The following is an 18,970-nucleotide window of genomic DNA, read 5'->3' as shown; positions in this document are numbered from 1 at the left end:
ACACATACACACACTCACATAATACTCAACAATGTGTGCAAACTTGCTTACTTAGTAACCAGCGCTTTGACAAGCATGAGAATGTGTGAGGATTTGTACATAGAATAAGTTCTGTGGGAAGGACATTCCACTGACTCATGGCCACACAGGAAAAAGAAGAGCTGCCAAACTGAGTTCTACGTTGAGGAATACGTAGAAGAAGTAATTGCGTCATAATGTCTAGAAAAAGCCTATAACCGTCAATTTCATAGTAATGTCTAGAAATATAGCCAAGAAATAATAATTGATTGGGTAGAAATAGTCCAGAAATAATTGACAATTGCAAGGACTTAGTGGAGAAAAATTCTGGCCTTTTCCAAAAACTTCAAAGTATGAAAAGAGCATGTGTAAACTTCTGCCTTTATGAAAAACATGACATTACTATGAAATGGACCGTTATCTCTATGCTATTTCTTGTAATTAATTGTTATTTCTTGGCTTTTTCTTGACATTATCAGGTAATTAGCGGACTGTAAATTAGTGGGTTATCGGAGATTGTTTATGAATTTTAGAAATGCAAATAGCCACTGAAAGCGATTATGACAAAAGACTGTCTGTGCTCTGGTCTGTGCTGCGCCTGCAGGTGCCGTCGCCCCCCGGTGACGAGGACGAGGACTTCATCCTGGTTCATCACAGCGACGTTCAGATCTCGGAGAAAGCCGAGCAGGTTTACACACAGCTGGCCAAGATCCTCAAGGAGCAGTACGAGGTAAAACTGCAGGATTCCTCTGGTCACAGTGGTGGTCATAGTGTTGTTGGTTATCAAAGCTTTTATTTTGAAGAGACACAAACCCAACATTTTGACTCTTTGACCACAGCTCATGTTTGGATTTGTTTGTTAAATGTCCACGTTTAAAGTAGAAGTAAGCGATATTTTTGTGTTAATATAAGTCTTAAATAGTTATATCTTCTGACAGCAATCACTTACATAGAGTGTTTCAACTGAAACATGGGTCTCTCAGTCACTCTGCTCTGAGCCGAGGAGAAAACTTTTCAAGGCAACTCGTAACTCGTGTTTTTCCGACCTGTAAAGTCGTACCAGTTCGATCTGGTACGAGTTCACGGAAGTTACGAGTGGCCGTTATAGTGACTTTCACAGGTAAAACAGGTCGGAAAAAAAACGATTTACGGGTTGCCTGGAACGCTACAAAGTCGTAAGTCGTGACTTGAAGCTGTAACTTACGGTTTCAAAAGCCTGCCTGGAACGCAGCATTAGCCAAAACGACCGGATTGCTTACTTCTGCTTTAAGAAGCAAAAACAAGAAAGGGCTCGCAACACTGTATGAGCTCCCAAATATACAAAAATTTATTAGAAGACTATAAAAAGGACAACGTTTCGAGCAGTGCGCTCTTCGCTCATACAGTGTTGCGAGTCCTTTCTTGTTTTTGATACTCGTCTCCCTGGACTCAGCACCTGGCTGCACTTCTGGATGTGCACAAGCCTTTTTTTTGTTCACGTTTAAGAAGCGACAAGAACCAGGAACTGAAAACAAACATTATCATATGCAAAGTAAGATATAAATCACAGCCAGACTGAAATGATTTATTATAACACTTAATGTCTTGTGTGTGCGTGTTTCCTCTGCATCCTGACAGTTTCCAGTTGAAGCTCTTTCCTTTTGCCAGGAGAAACTTGAATCTCTCTAGAACGACACATTTTTAGCTCCCGATATATTTAGAAATCTCAAAATTAATTCAGATCCACAGAAATCTTCAGCGAGTCTGTTCCTGGTCTGTTTGTGATTCTCCCAACTCTGCTACTTTCTTTTAGAAATGTATGACTCACTCCAAGCAGTTCACACACCTGGGGAACGTGTCTGAAACTACAAAGTAAGACTCGCACTTTTCATTCAGTTCAGGTTCACACACAAAAACTCCAGGCTCAGTTTCAACACTTGAACACTTTATCTAAAATCACAAGGAACACAGGTGACGTTCACTGACTCCTCTCTGACTGTGGACGTTTGTTTTTTTTTATCTTTCAGGTTTGAGAAGATGGCGGAGAGCTGTAAGAAGAGTCTGGATGTGCTGAAGCTGGCTCAGTCCAGAGGTCTGCCTCCTCCTAAACATCACTTTGAGGAGCGATCGTTTAACACTGTCAGGTAAAAGTCGAGTAAAACAAGAGGCCTAATATTTGAAATGTCTTTATTTGGATAAACCCCTTGAGATGAATCATCTGGTTTTCGACGGGGTCCAAACATATAGACAAACATGGACTCATCGTACTACAAACATGTTCTCAACAATACAAAACCAAAAAACTAAACCAAAAAAAGGGCAGACCACAGTTAATCATAACAACATTAGAACAATACAACCGTAAGAATGTTTGACACACAGCACAATTATACTTTTTTCAACTCTCTAAAAGCTAATATTAGAATTAACATTTAAATATTTAAAGAAAAACCTATAGTCTAATGGTGAGTTTACATCTTTTCACCCAAAAACTCTTTGTACTTTGGCCAGCAGGTGTCTAAACTTTTCCATATCGTAAATCCTCCCAGGTCAGAAATATAATTTTTTAATCTGTTTCGTGCCAAGACGACTCAAATTTCTGCCATAGTTGTGGATATAACAGTGAAGAAGTGTGACTGTTGTTGTTGTTTCAGTTGTAGAATTTGCAGCTTCTAAAAGACGAGGATGGTAAAAAAAGATAATTATATTTTTTATTAAACCTTTATTTATACAGGTAATCTCATTAAAACACACAGGGTCTCATTTCCAAGAGAGACAGACATAATACAATACATACATAACACAATAAATACATAAGAAGCACATTTAAAGTTACTAAAAACAGGAACACGTTTCCAATGATGCTTATTCCAGTGCCCTTAGGTTAAAATTAAAACAGCATGAGATCCTGCTGTAGAGTAAAAATGAAAGTAAAATATCATCAGGCTGTGATTCTTACTAAACTGTAAAATGCAGTTTTGTCTCCAGAGCAGATTGACAGATAATCTCTGCTTCACTTTCTCTTTGCTGATGCAGTTTTGTTGCCGTCTGTTCTTCATCACTTATTAATGACTTTTTTTTCTTTTTCTTCTTCTTTCACGTCTTTCTTCCTCCCTTTTCTTCTTTCCTTCCTTCCTGTTCCCGCTGTCCCTCCCTGTCAGGATATTTCCAGAGCTGAGCAGCACTGACATGGTCGTCGTCATCGTAAAAGGGATGAATCTTCCTGCACCGAGCGGTAAAAAGTCCAGTCCAAACACATCAGCACCGCACGGCGCAACACGTCCAAACAGCAGTTTTCACATCCGTGTAGTTGTAGCTGCCATTTCTTATTGTATATAACTCATTTATTTTTAGCTTTAAAAGTAGATATTTTCAGCTTTAGCTTCCAGTAGCACTCTTAAAAAAAAAGACGTAATTAAAGTCTTGTTTATTTTTAGCTGAAAACTTTGACGTTCGGATGAAGAAGCGCACACAGTCGGTCGTATGTTTTGTGATCAGGGCCGTTGTATAGGGGAGAAAGGTGATGATAACTCTAGGGGCCCAGCGCCCAGTGGGGCCCATCAAAAACCCCAGTAGTCTAATCTTTGTATGACTGATTTATTCTGTGTAAGACCCTGACTAATACTCATAGTACACTGTAAAAACACAACATCTTTCCAAGAATATTTGTCTAATTTCTTGTCCAAATGTCTCATTTCTAGTCAAAACTAATCTCTTTCCACTTAAAATAAGACTCATTACCTAAAAATGAACTTGTTTTTAGATAATTTTCACTTAAATTCACAATAAATAGAAAAATCTGCCAGTGAAAGTAAGTTTTTTGTGCTTGTAATAAGGAAGAAAAACTTGCTCCACTATCAGATTTTTTTCTACTTATTCCAAGTGAAAATATGCTTGAAAGAAGTAAAAAGTGTCTAAAAACAAGCTACTTTTAATATGATGTGTCTTACTTTAAGTATAATGAGATTTGTTTTGACTAGAAATTACATTTTGACTAGAAATAAGACAAATATTCTTGCTAAGATACTTGAGTTTTTGCAGTGTAATGCTGCATTAGCATCAAAACATAGTAGGCTAAATAAAAAATGATAATACATACGTAGTCTAAGGAAAAAAAAGGAAAAGTTAGGGGGAGGGGCCCACTTTAGTATTCTTTAAGGGGGCCCAGAATTCCTAGCAACGGCCCTGTATATAACTAATTTATTTTTAGCTTTAAAAGTAGATATTTTCAGCTTTAGCTTCCAGTAGCACTCTTAAAAAAAAGACGTAATTAAAGTCTTGTTTATTTTTAGCTGAAAACTTTGACGTTCGGGTGAAGAAGCACACACAGTCGGTCGTATGTTTTGTGATAAATGTTTTTCTTCTTCCCTCAGGAATCCAAGCAAACGATCTGGATGCTTATGTCAAGTTTGACTTCCCCTACCCCAGTAACGTACGACCCTGCTGTGTTTTTTTTGTTTTTTTTTTAACTTAGTTTTTATTTAAGTTTCATACAAAATCATGTACAGAATCATAATCATCATATCTGCTGTTTCATACACAAGGTAACAGTTATGGTACAACAAAGGAGACGGAGACTACAGTGACAAAGAAAAATATAAAATAAAATAGAATAGAATAAAACAAGATGGAATAAAAGAAATAAAATTATATCAGTTTACCCATAGCAGGGCTCCACCTTTTAGTGAATATATGTTTTTGGAGCCTCAGGGAATATGTTATTTGTTCCATTTGATATATTTCCTTTATTTTTTCAGTCCACATATTGTGTGTTGGAGGGTCAGGCTTCAACCACCTTACTGTAATACATTTAATTGCTGTTGCTAGTAGTATCTGTAAGAGATATTTGTTGGCTCTTCCTTCCATAGCTCTTGGTAATAGACCTAGTAGGGCCACCATTGGGTCCATTGTAATATTTCCACCAAATATTTTATGAAGTGTTTCAAACACTTCCTTCCAGAATGCTTCCAGTTTTGGGCATAGCCAGAGTATGTGGGTCTGATTACCAATGTGTGGCCCACAGTTTCTCCAGCATTTATTTGAGTGTGTTGTGCTAAATTTAGCTGTAATTTCAGGTGTCTGAAAGAATCTCATGACTAACTTCCATTTAAATTCTCTAACCCTGCTGTTTTAAAAAAAAAAAAGAGAAAAATTCCACATATTTTCTGCTTCTACTGTACCACAGGCTGCTGACGTGATGCACACCCATGATGTTTCTGTGTTTTGTTTTGTTTTGTCTTGTCTCCACCAGGAGCAGCCGCAGAAACACAAAACATCTGTCATCAAGAACACTAACTCCCCAGGTGTGTGGAAGGAAACTGTGTGTGGTTTTTGGATTTATTCTGCCCAAAATACTTAGTATGTGTGTGCTGAGTAAACGTTCGCTCTTCATCTCTTCATCTCTTCATCTCTTCGTCTGTCGTCTCTCCGTCTGCACCAGAATACAACCAGAGCTTCACGCTGTCGATCAACCGTAACCACCGCGGCTTCAGGAGGGTGGTGGCGTCGAAAGGCCTCAAGCTGGAGCTGCTGCACAAAGGGTGAGAGTCGAAAAACATCCCAGCTCAGGTTCACACAGTGTAAATATGAGGTGTGGTTGTTTTTATTTGTGTGTAAAGTCAAGTTTGTGTTTGTGTGTGTGCGTGGGTTTTCTCCTGGTTTTCTCCATCCACACTATTAATAGTTGATCTGATCATATTGGCAATAAGAAAAACCAAACCTACCATCAATATACCTGCAATCCTGTTGGTGGCTCATGTCTATATATGGGTCAGTGACAGATAAAACATTGTGGATAGATAGATAAATTAAATAAATGAAAATAAATAAATAAATAATTTATTTAAAAGCACTGGATTTGTTAAAATGTACATTTTCTATTCACATTGGTTTTATGTAATTTCAAATGACATTTGAACTTTTTTTTTTTAACAATGGTAAGACTGAGGCTCCTGAAAATGTCAAATGGTGAAACCATAAAATAATAATGAATATTAAATATCTCATCCACCTACAGTTGATTTAAGTGTACTTATAAAAAAGTCAACTTTCTTCTTAAAACATTAAATTGAAATACTGTAAGTGAATTACATTTATTCCACATTTGAGTCCAGATTTATTTCCCCTGTGATCGAAACGTTGTGCGAAATAAGAATTATTTTGTGGCAACTAGTAAGTGTGCGGGCATAGTACCTTTTCCTTTTTCTGGCATTTTTAGTACGGCCCTGCACCTTGGAACAACGTTACTGTATGTGCATATAAAACCTTCTTTTTTCTCAATAAGAAAAACACTCACACACACCAGTGTAATCAACAATCTGCTGCGTCTTTTAAGGAGGTTTAAACACACATGAGCACAGAAAGGAACCGGTTGTTACACAAAGTGAAGAGTAGAAAAAGTAAAACAAAACTTTTTTCGGAAACATTAACTGAATGTTTGTCTCATTTCCTTTCCAAACTGTGAATCTCTCACACTCTGTAACTTCACTTCTTGCCGAAATGCCGACTGTGCTGTTACTACGGCCCCAACGATTAATTGGCTGATTTAATCCAGTATCAGCGTGTGTGTGTGTGTGTGTGTGTTTTAAGCCACACACACACAAAAAAAAAGTGTTCACATCGATAGGAACCGATGTGAACACTTTTTTTTTGTGTGTGTGGCTTAAAACTGCAGGCGAACTGGTCTGGGTTTAATTTAGAAACAATGTCGTTGCATTGTTTGATCTACTAGAGGAAAAAATAATGTTTGTGTTCTTGTTGTTCTGTTTGTGCAAGTTTGCATTTTATTCATCACATGATTTTTGCCCTTTTCGTTGTTATTTTTATTTCTATTTCTTTTATTTACATTTTCCAAGAGTTTACCGCAGTGCTGCATTTCAAATTATAAGAGTGGTTTGTAGTTGTAGCCTCCAATACAGCTTTGTCACAAGGTTGTAAGACGAGTGTGTTGATCTAAACATGAGGAATATCAGCTGATTAATTGGTTATCAGGTTGTTTTTTCAGTATCAGTGTCGTCTGTCACTGTTGTTGGCTTCTTCTCAGCAGGATGTGAAGTGTTTATACGAGAAAAAAACAGAAGCAAAGTAGATCGACCCTGAAACACGTCAGACTCGGTGTTACCGTAAATCACGCAGTATGTGTGCAGGAGAAAACACCGACCCAGATAAACCTGGTGTCCTCATGTAGGAAGGAGTTCCTGCATCAAGCTGCTTTAGACGAACAAATCTGACCAAATGATTTTATTTCTGCAGATAAAATATGAAGAGCTGTCAGGTTTCTGTTTGAAAACGTCCAGTTTTTTTGCACTTTTGCACTTTTATGGGCCGTTCAGTACATACTGTGGTGGCAAAAAATGTTGTTCCTTCACCAAAGTATTTAAAAAAGGATAACTGGACACGTCAGCTGTCTTTCTTGAGTTTTAATAAAAAGCATTCATGAATGGAGTCACACACACAACCGAACAGGAGTACAGTCAGTGAGTGAGTGAGCTGAAGAGGCTCACCCGGGCGCTATCTTTATAGTTTATAGTATCTTTATAGAACAGCAGACAAAATATATGGCACTGGTAGCTGTGCCTGGCTTCACCGCCAGGACACAACTCTCCTTGTAAATTAACACAGAGCACCGGTCTGACCTTTAACCTGCTCTGTGTGGATTCAGTGAATCGTCTCATACAGGTATCAGAAAAGGATTAGCTGAGTACCACTTTCCACAAGGTGAAAGGAAGTTCACTTAGTTAACATGGGTATACAACCCTTGTACAGCATACAATGGGTTACACCAAAATTTCCCATTACATTCCACCCTTTTTAGCATTTTTATGCTAAACCATAATAATAGGAAATTTTGTAATTATCTACCCCATGTTCTCTGTTTCCCTGCCCCGCACCAGCCAAACACTAGCGCACCCAGTCTCCAACTTGGGAGTTTAAAGACCCCGGGCAGAGAAACACAGTTCACAGGAACAGAGGAGCCAAAATCCCCCCCCTCACTTGACAAGAGGAGGGTAAAAGACTCATCCGTCTAGCTGCACTCAACCTAAGAAAGGGGAAAAAAACCTCCGATATAATGAGGAAAAAATCCCATATTCTACTACATAACTAAACTACTTCAAATAATATGTGGAAAGATAAATCAACGTAACAAACAGTATGATTAGAAAAAATACAAAGTTATCAAAAGATATAAAACTGAAGTGTTTTGGAAACCACCCCTGTAGTATTAACGTAGTCATATCAAAACAGGAAAAAGCAAAAACAGTATCATGAAAAATCTAAATCACCACTTCAAAGGAATCATATCCATTGACAAAATCTCACTGTAAAAGATAAGCAAAAACATCAAAAATCACACATCTAGCAATGCATGAGAATCAAAACATGGTGTTCTATGATTAATCTAACTTAAACATTTAAGAAATCAGCTTTATTGCTTAACATCACTCAATGCAGAAGAAAGATATAAATGAATAAACTGCAAATATAAAAAAACTTAAAGGAGCTCATCCTGATCCCCATACGGGGGAACCCACTCCTCTTCAATCTCTTCCATCTGCACAAACCGTTCAGTAGCAGACGAGATCATTGACGTCACCAATGATCTGACTAGTGGCACAACACAACACAGGACAACACTCAGACCTACAAGGACAGCGAGGACCGGGGCAAACAGATGCAACAGTGTAGTTTGCCACCCGGTAGATGGAGCCCAAGACCACCAACCATTACCTGCGTTCTCTTCTGTGTCTCGGCTCTTCTGCAAATGCAACAAGTCATTTAGGTGTGCAACAACATGGGTCATATTATCAGATATGTCAGGAATATAAGTACAGCAATCAGTACCCACAACATGACAGACCCCCCCCCTGGTTTGCTAACACCATGTCCATGGCCACCCTGTTCTGCAGAGCCACATTGCTGAGGCCCTGCACGGCCGGTGTGAGTGTCCCAAAACCTGTGACTACTGTGCCAGTGAGATCTTCCAAGTCCAGAGCAATGTCATCGATCTTAAATGTGTTGTTCGTTGCACCATAGCCAGGCAGGAGAGCACCAAAGATGAAAGCAATCATCACCCCTAAAGTTTCAGAAACATTTAGAGGATAGGATTGCAGTGGCAATGAATTACCCATTTCATGTGGCAAGGCAGCGCAGACGTAGCAACTCTCGTTGGTCAGCTTCCTCGCTGCAGCTGTCATCACTGCCTTGTATCCAACGTTGTCCTCCTACTGATGTTGTGTTAGCTGTGGTAACAGCAGATCTCCTCACCAGCCGGTGAGGTGTGTGGTGTAGGTCTAGATTCGTGATCTGGGTGAGGTGAATCTGTCATGCTGTTGTTGCTCGTCCCGCGGTTGTAGATCACTTTCAGTAACAGCACCGACAGCCCCGCTGTGATGGAGATGACCAGCAGGAAGCTGATCGCCACCCTTAGGCCGCACCCGAGCTGCTTACAGGGATGTCATGGACGTTCACCAGAATGTAGTCGCCTGACCTGAGGTCACACAGCTTTGTCTCTGCTGGCTCCTGCAGGGCAACCTTCACCTATTGGTAAAATGTACTTACAAAAAACAAACAACCAACAAGGAAAAGGAAACAACAACTAGAATGCACCATACCATATCATTCATCCTCACACTGGCCAGTGATTTCATACATACTTCAATCATTCAATCATTCCCCCTTTTGACACGTGGTTCAACCCATGTGTCAACTTCACACACTGTGGAGAAAACATAAACAAGGGAAACAGCAGAGACTGCTGTTCCCTGGTTTCCCACACGGCCCTCTCTTCCCAGAGAGGCTCATATCAACAAGTTGGCTATCTCAGTGGTAGCCACAACTGTGGGGATGGAACGGGGGGTGTTAGAGAAAAACAACGGACATATAATCCGTGAGACAAAAGTAGCCTTGAAGCTGCGAGTGCAGCTGCATCTGTCCTGGGAACACCTAGAGAGAAAATGTCAATGTTGTCAATGTGAACTTTCGCACAGAAATTTGTTATGTCGGTACCAGCAGTTCAACCAAAAAATAATAAAAAACACCAATTAATGCTGATCATTTAGGTTTGTCCAATGTTCTGAAAATTAACAATCTACAAAAAATACTGAGTGGAGTATCCTTTAACTCTGGCCTGTGGGAGCAAACAGACATTATGATGGCCACATAGTCATGTGGCTTTCCATCTTCAACTGTTGGCAGGAGAGAAACAGGGTTAAAACAGTACTTGTCAGAAATCATAATCCCACCCTTCTCGTCAACAGTTATGGTCCAAGTCATGAGCAGTCAGGTAGTCCAAGTGTCGGAGGTTTTTCTACTACTATTTTAAAGTCACTGAAAAACTTTCGTCAGCCTCCACAGTCGTCAGTGTCACATCTAACACAGGTTACAGGGTTTGAGCTTTTAGGCCTTTCCCATGAGCAATTGCTGCTAATGGTGCCTAAATTACTGCACAATGAACAACCCATTTTCTGCTTGCTTGCCATGGCCAAAGAAAATCATAATACCTGTTTCTTTAAAAGGTTTGGAGATTCTCCAAATTGAAATTTTCTTCTTGAATGAGAGGGATTTTTCCTCTGCTGAGATCATGTGACCCAAAATGTGACCTCTGTGGCATCAAACTGCAGTTTGGACAGGCTGGCCTAGTGCCCCTGTACAGCCAGGTGGGTGAAAAGAGCCAGAGCAGCTTTAATGCATCTCTCTCTGGTCTCACATGCAATCCAAATACCATCAACATTCTGCAACCAAAACGCTCCCCTCTGGCCGCCCCAGAGTCTCCAGTCTGTCCCTCTGAGCAAAGTTATGAATCGTTGAAGATTCACACTGACCCTCACGCAAAACGAGCGAACGCATACAGCGTCCCACCAAAACAACAAGGCAAAACCAAAATTGACTGTCAAACTACATGAAAGCGTCTGAAAGATCAACAACTGAAAAACCATTTACTATTTGTTGGAATTCAAAACAAAATAGTGTACGGATTCTGTACCATCGGCGCCCTGGCCTGCACAGCAACATTTACAGCCTGCAGGCCCTGCGCAAATCTCCACTCCACAGGCTCGCCCTCAGGTCGAATCTTATGCACCAGAAAAAATAGGGGTTCTCACTGGAGAACCAGCACATGGCACAATCACACCAGCTTTCAACAAAGCATCATACACAGGCCTACTGCCTTCAACTGCTTCATGTCTGAGAGGATACTGGTTACAACAGGGACAAAAACAGTGTGATTTAATTGTTATAACAACAGGCTCATAATTGTTTTTAATCAGAAACGTCATGCTTACTTTTAGCCCAGAGATGACTGAGAATATCTTTTAATTCCGAGATCTCTTCAACAGATTTAAACAGTTTCTTGTCTATGTGAAAATTGGGATGTCAAAAAAAAAATATGATCTCATCCTCAACTTCAACATCATTATTCAACAATGTGCAATTTGCCCTCAGGACTTCTTTAAAGTGCACCTGAGGATCAGCTGTAGCCGTCTAGTTTAAGGAAGCATTTAGCTTCTGTACCCAATTATCCAGGTTTGTACATGCAGGATTCACCAATGAGATGTGTGGTTCAGATTGTTGAGGCAATACATTTAACATGATCTCAAAATAACCTATTTGATGAAATAATGCTAGGCGGGGATTGTTTGAATTCAGTGTTACGGCGTGCAGCATGTGTCTGTGTATCAGTGTGTGTGTTAGTGTAGGTGCTCTCACGTGTTTCCAACGCGCTCCCAGCGGCCCAGTGTCTCCACCAGACCCGTCCCGGCCTCCACTTCCACCATATAGTAGTGAGTCCCAGTTCACCTCCCCCCTGGGCTTACGGCAATTCCGCACCCAGTGTCCTATCTTCCCACACCGAAAACAACGGTTCCCGTTTCCTTCGCCACGGCCTCTGTTTTGCCATCTGCGTCTGCCGTGGTCGCGGTTACGTTCTTTCTCTTTCTTCTGTTGCTGGGCTTGAACTGCTTGAATCGCAGCCAGCGATGCCATGATTTTACTTGCTTTTTTATCTGCTGCCCTTTTCTCAGCCCTCAACTTTTTCTCCTTGGTCATTTTAAAGTCCACTGTCCATGGCCTGTACACCAGTACTTGCCCATCTCCTGCGGCCACTTCAATCATGGGGGCTGTCATGTGTCGGGCCGAGTCTGTGTTGTTTTTGAAACCCAGGCCCGACCTCGTTGTGGAGCTGAGGTGGGGTTGGGGATGTGGTGGCACCTCACGCGATCTAGGTGCGGGTCTGGGGCGGTCCTGCCCCTGGCCGTGCCATGCTACCATGTCGCTATAGGGAGATCTTGGTCGCTGGTCGAGCCCCGTTGGAGGTGCTGGTGTGGAGTATGAGACAGCAGCTGCGCTGTGCTCATACTGTGGTGTGAAGCATGCAGCTCCAGCGCCCTGCTGCAGCAGCTCCTGGTTAGGGTGGGGCTCAGGGTACGGTGGGGGACTCAGACTCAGGTTTCTGAGTGCCTCTTGCAGAGAGGCATATACGTTGGCCAGTTCTGGTGATGATGCCAACGATGCAGATGCAGGCAGGGGCGATGTTTGGAGTTGTGGCAGCTGAGGTTGAGGGCTAGGGGCAGGCTGATCCTCGGGTGGAGGTGGAGGTGGAGGTGGGGGCTGCTGTGGCTGCTGGGGTTGCTGGGGCTGTCGAGATGCAGGTGGAGCAGAGTCCAGGTCCGGATCCAGCTTCAGACACTGGGGCACGGTCCTGTTGGAGCCCTGCCTACGCTCTGCTTCATGCATCCACATGTCAAAAGCTTTCCAGTCTATCTCAATTTCCTTTTCTTTTTTATTTCTACTATTTAGTTGCTCTTCCGCCATTATCTGTAATCTCATGTGTAGGAACTCCAGCTGTTTAACGCTGAGGCTTCCTGTTCTTGGAAATTTTAATTCTCTGACCCACAGATCTAATTGGGCTACGGCTTCCTTCCCATAGTTAGTCATCATGTACTTTACATTTGGGGCCTCATAATCTGGTCCCTCGGATGGATTACCTCCAGAGGGTTTACTATTCTCTGCTCCCATGATTATTCTCCCAGACGTTTTGCAATTTTTTATTTAATAGAAGTCAAATTTTGATTTTACTTTTTACTCACTATTACTCCTTTAATAGTAATAAGAAAAAGTGTCACTATTAATTATGATTTTGTTTTAAACAGACAAATTTAGGTTTACTTTTCTTTAATTACTAATTAATTTACCATGAAAATAGTAGGCTACTACTAAATTTGGATTTTTATTTTATTTTCATTTAACAGATTCCAACTTTAATTTACTCTTATTTTTTCCAGACAGTCAAAATTGTTAAGCCAAAATTACCCAAACAAACAAATAACCTTCTACGCCTAGTGGCCCCCAGCCACCAGAATAAGGACCTGAACCTTATTTAACTTTTTCTTCCTCTTAGAGTTTCCAGGCCTTCTAAGTGCCTTTCAGATTCGTGATCTGATTATTTTTAGATCCCACTCCCAGACACTTGGGAAGACAAGTGTCCGACACGTCTGTCGACTCTACTATCTAGTAGTAGGTAGGAGGATTTGTGCACCCTTTATGTCTATTTTCTTTTCTTATCTTTTCTCAAAACTCACCAGAAAGAAACAGCGAAGTGTCTTCTGTAGCCACCGAGTTCGTTAGACCCCAACAGTGAGAGGACTCCGTTTTCCCAGACGTCAGGCCCTCTTCTCTGCCTTCCTTTGGGGAGTTTGAGGTTTCCCAAGGGCTTGGCCCCTGGAGCGCGCGTTCTAACACCCTCGGTCCAGAGGTCCCGGAATCCGCTCACGGATGAGGTCCCTTCGTGGTCGCCAGATTGTGGTGGCAAAAAATGTTGTTCCTTCACCAAAGTATTTAAAAAAAGGATAACTGGACACGTCAGCTGTCTTTCTTGAGTTTTAATAAAAAGCATTCATGAATGGAGTCACACACACAACCGAACAGGAGTACAGTCAGTGAGTGAGTGAGCTGCAGAGGCTCACCCGGGCGCTATCTTTATAGTTCCCAAAACACATTGAACAGCAGACAAAATATATGGCACTGGTAGCTGTGCCTGGCTTCACCGCCAGGACACAACTCTCCTTGTAAATTAACACAGAGCACCGGTCTGACCTTTAACCTGCTCTGTGTGGATTCAGTGAATCGTCTCATACAGGTATCAGAAAAGGATTAGCTGAGTACCACTTTCCACAAGGTGAAAGGAAGTTCACTTAGTTAAAGGGATAGTTCAACATTTTGGCAAATTGGCCCATTGCCATAATCGCTATAGTCATAGCAGTAGGTTCATTACCTTTAATTGTAGGTGTAAGCTATTTTCAGTACGGCGGAGCGCAGCAGCAGGCTGCTCAGAGCTACGCTATGGAGGCTAACGGAATTTCTTGGTTTCCCTCATTAAACTCATCAAATTCAACATCCCAAAACTCCACAGCGCTTTTGTAGACAAGTTGTGACCTGCACAACCACCACGCTATGAGATAATGACGGAACGATACGAAACGGAGCTGTTTTAGAGGTAAATTCATACAAAACCGATGATGCGCGTTGCGTTCAGGGACAGTTTTTCAGCAAGCAGTCTCCGTATTTACCCTGTATTTACCTCGAAAACGGCTCCGTTTCGTATCGTTCCGTCATTATCTCATAGCGTGGTGGTTGTGCAGGTCACAACTTGTCTACAAAAGCGCTGTGGAGTTTTGGGATGTTGAATTTGATGAGTTTAATGAGGGAAACCAAGAAATTCCGTTAGCCTCCATAGCGTAGCTCTGAGCAGCCAGCTGCTGCGCTCCGCCGTACTGAAAATAGCTTACACCTACAATTAAAGGTAACGAACCTACTGCTATGACTATAGCGATTATGGCAATGGGCCAATTTGCCAAAATGTTGAACTATCCCTTTAACATGGGTATACAACCCTTGTACAGCATACAATGGGTTACACCAAAATTTCCCATTACAATACATATTTTAATTTCTGTGTATATAAAATATATTTTGGCAGCTTTATCTGTGTTTTATTCTTCAGTATCATTTAACGATGTTATTTATTGATGTTTTCTTTATCTTTTTTTGCCTCAACTTATTCCTTTAAAACTCTTTTAAAGCTTTTTAACTCTTTTAACTCAGTCTGACTCCTATTGTACCTAGCTTGTCTGTGTGCAATACAGTTCTTGAATCTTGAATTTTTGTGTCTCAAACAAACTGCTGTGTGTGTGTCTTCTCCGCAGAGGTTTCCTGCGGAGCGACAAGCCGATTGGGACGGCGCTCGTGAAGCTGGACAAACTGGAGACGCAGAGTGAAATCAGGGAAATCGCAGAGGTGAGCGGCACCCGGGTCGGAAAAAGGAAAAATAAAATGAATGAATGAATGAATGAATGAATTTATTTCGTTATATCAAGCTTATATAACTGAAAGGGTGTAGGTTGAAGCCAAAGCTTATATACCCCTACCCCTTTTACCTTAAAAAATTAAAATAAAATAAAATAAATATATATATATACGCATTAATACAATAGGATCAGATCACAGACATTTGAAATTAATCAGTACACTTAAATTTCTGATCACAACAAAATAAAGAATTGTACACAGCGCATAACCCAAAATAGTACAAAGTCATTGAACTTAATTTTCCATACTGTAACGAGAAATTATGTTGTTCTTATAAAGTTTTTTAAAGCTGACTAGAGTACAGCATAATTTAATATTTTCAGGACAATTATTCCAGATGTTAACCCCTCTAACAGAAAGACAGTGATTTTTTTTTTTACAGTAGTTCGAGTCTTTGGTTTCTCAAATAATAGTGGTCTTCTCAGGTTATAACTGGAATCCTTCATTTTAAACAGATTCTGGATATCTTGAGGAGTAAAGAAGTTTATTTTTTGCTTTGTACATGGTTTGTATTGTAATGTAATCAACTAAGTCCCTGAATTTCAAAATGTTCAGGCGACTAAATAGTGAGTTGGTTGGCTCACGGAAAGGTTTATTACTGATGATTCTTATAGCCTTTTTTTTGGCAATAAAAAAATAGAATTTGTATTTGTTCTGTATGTGTTTCCCCAAAAAACAACCCGAAAAGAACAACCTGAAGAGAAAGAAAGAAAGAGAGAGAGAGTAATGTTGACCTGTGATCTGACCTGTGTCGTCCTGCTGCAGGTGATGGACGGCCGTAAACACACGGGCGGTCGCATCGAGCTGAAGATTCGGCTGCGCGAGCCTCTGAGCGGCCAGGACACTCAGAAGAGCACGGAGCGCTGGCTGGTGATCGACCACTCGCAGGTTGGTAGGACACGTTTCATCTGAGGAGACGAAGCTGAAGCAGGGTTCTTACGGATACTTAAAAAGTCTTAAAAGGCATTGAATTCATTAATCTAAAAACAAGGCCTTAATTGGCATTAAAATGTCTTAAATCAATTTTTCAAAAGTCTTAAAAATGTTAACACATGGTAAGTGGTATTTTATAGTTGTAATTAGTCTCAAATCTCAAAATAATTGGTAACATTTCGACATAGAGAAGTTAGTGGCGGCCGTCAACGCTAAATTTCTCACCGCCACCAGCTCCCGAGTCAGTGTTTTGTTTTTTTTCCGGACTTTTTGTGCATTTATTTTGAAAGGACAGCTGGAAAGAGACACAATCCAATGTTCATGTAGCAGTCACTTTACCTGGGATCACATAGGAAAGTGGGTAAAATTGTCCCTAACCCTATGTAATTGATGTGGTGTTTTTTTTTTGTTTTTTTTTTCCTGCATTTGTGTTTATTATGAAGTCGGTCTTAAATTTCATTTCAAGTGGCTTTAAAAAAGTCTTAAAAAGTCTTAAATTTAACTTGGCTTAAGCTGTAGGAACCCTGTGAAGAAGGAAACATCCAACTCCTGATTGATGGTTTCTGTTTTGTTGTTTGTTCGTCTGCTCCAAGACTCTTCTGTAGGACGAGCTGAACCATCGACTGACGAGATACAGGTGATTCATGTTTCTGCTTGTTACACACACACAGAGAATATTATTTCAGTTTTTCCCAGTTTTTGCCACGACTGCATAATTATCAAATCCCAGTATGGACAAGTGTAGTGTCCAAATCACAGGAGCTGCAGGTTTTTTAAATTTATTTATTCATTTGATGAAGGTGAAATGTGTTGCAGCATTGTTTTGCATTGTCAGCACCATAAGTGTTGTGGAGCTACAGAGACGCCAATAACTCATACTCTCAAGACGTAAAGGTTTGTTTGGTAAAAGACAAACAAAAGTCACATCATCAATTTTATATTTTTTTTACAGAAGAGTATTAGGGGCCACTCGTGAAATAAAAATGAGAGTAGGAATACTTTTTTTTCATTATCCACTTTGAGAATAAAGTCGAAATACTATGTCGAGAGTGAAGTCAAAATTTCCTCTCAGGTCCATCCAGTGTGACTGACAGTCCCACGCTTCCTTGGAGTTTATTCTCAACATTGTATTTCCACAAAATTAATCCTTCTCTCATTTTCTTTTTCATGAGTGACTTAAATACTCTTCTGTAATTTTTTAAAGGGAAAATTACATGAATAGAAAAAAGACAATTCAAACTGAAATAACAAAGCTTTTTCAGCTGAGCATAGAGAGAAGCTGTTGTCCAGCTTTAACACCTCATGCTGAGCTAAAACTAACTGGCTGCAGCTTCATATTTCTCCTACAGACTAAGAGTGTTTTAGATTTTCATCATCCAACTCTCAGTGGGAAAACAAAATGTGCATATTTCCCACATTGTTAAACTTTAAAGGGATAGTTTAACATTTTGTCAAATTCTCCTATCACCATAACCCCTATAGTCATACTGTAGCAGTAAGTTCATTACCTTTAATTATCGGTGCATCTTGTTTTGAGATCAGCGGGGCAGAGACATGAGCTGCTCAGTGAACACAATGGAGGTGAATCGTACAGGTCCTCTGTCCCTCATCAAACTCATCAAATACACAATCCAACAACTCCAAAACGCTCTTGTGGACATGTGGTGACCTGCACATTCACCACGCTATGAGATAATCATGTAAAATTACGAGAGACAGAGTTGTTTTTTAGGTAAATGAAAAAAGAAAAAGTAGTTCTGAGTATTTGCTTCATCTGTTGTAATGTTATCTCATAGCGTGGTGAATGTGCAGGTCACAACTTGTCCACCAGAGCGTTGTGGAGTTGTTGTATTGTGTATTTGATGAGTTTGATGAGGGACATCGGGGACCTGTATGATTCACCTCCATTGTGTTCACTGAGCAGCTCTAAAAACAACTTGCACCGACAATTAAAGGTAACAACCCTACTGCTATGACTATAGGGATTATGGCAATGGGCCAATTTGCCAAAATGTTGAACTATCCCTTTAAATGTGTTTATGAAAATATGTAAATATGTATTCAGTGAGTTTCCAGCTGCTAATTGCTGACTCTTTGTCTTGCAGGTAAAAGGCACTAGATGAAAACACTCGGAGGAGAGAGAGATCGATCTATCTGGAGAGGAAGCTCTACGTTCAGATCGGGGCTCTGACGTGACGACCCACCCACTCACTCGGGGTCTTTGACTGTTTTTTTTAAAAGAACTTTTTGCACATTTTTGCGAGACACAACAGGAGCGGCCTTTTGACACGTCGACGGTCCACCAGGAGGAGACACACACACACACACAGAGCAGGTCAGAGCGTCTTCCTGGGCGGACGCGGAGCGGTTGTGTCCTGTGATACTGTTGAAGGGGCTCAGTGTCGAGCTAACCCGATCCTGCTGCCCCACCCCCACACCCCCACCCTCCCTTCCCCACCTGACTTTAGTTAATATAATATAAATATAAATATACAGTATATAGTATATATCAAAGAATGTGTACATATTGCTCATGTTATACAGCTCTGGTATCTAGAACTGCACCTATGCACTAATACCAAAGTAATCACTGTTGCTGTAAAAGTCCTGCATATTTGAAGTCGCCTTTAGCTGCCAAACCTGCGACCACGACGACCAACACAACGACGATGGCGATGGC

General features: G+C 40.7%; 1 protein-coding gene across 1 annotated transcript in view; it reads left to right on the top strand.

Annotated features, from left to right (window-relative positions):
- The window catches only part of cc2d1b (coiled-coil and C2 domain containing 1B), a 35,502-nt gene extending 16,824 nt beyond the window's left edge, over window positions 1-18,678 (top strand). The window contains exons 16-26 of the mRNA XM_085804317.1: window positions 623-748; window positions 1,811-1,869; window positions 2,025-2,141; window positions 3,159-3,232; window positions 4,371-4,429; window positions 5,249-5,300; window positions 5,438-5,537; window positions 15,195-15,285; window positions 16,123-16,245; window positions 16,884-16,927; window positions 18,396-18,678. Coding sequence (XP_085660443.1) covers window positions 623-748; window positions 1,811-1,869; window positions 2,025-2,141; window positions 3,159-3,232; window positions 4,371-4,429; window positions 5,249-5,300; window positions 5,438-5,537; window positions 15,195-15,285; window positions 16,123-16,245; window positions 16,884-16,895 — 813 coding nt within the window. The 3' untranslated portion in view covers window positions 16,896-16,927; window positions 18,396-18,678. The remainder of the gene's footprint in view (window positions 1-622; window positions 749-1,810; window positions 1,870-2,024; window positions 2,142-3,158; window positions 3,233-4,370; window positions 4,430-5,248; window positions 5,301-5,437; window positions 5,538-15,194; window positions 15,286-16,122; window positions 16,246-16,883; window positions 16,928-18,395) is intronic.
- Window positions 18,679-18,970: the final 292 nt, after the last annotated feature.

The sequence above is a fragment of the Trachurus japonicus genome, chromosome 17 (genome assembly GCF_045865225.1).
Source record: "Trachurus japonicus isolate A0001 chromosome 17, Traja_1.0".
In the NCBI taxonomy this organism is placed as follows: domain Eukaryota; kingdom Metazoa; phylum Chordata; class Actinopteri; order Carangiformes; family Carangidae; genus Trachurus; species Trachurus japonicus.
The sequence above is the reverse complement of the archived record's forward strand: the minus strand, read 5'-3'. Positions and strand labels throughout refer to the sequence as shown.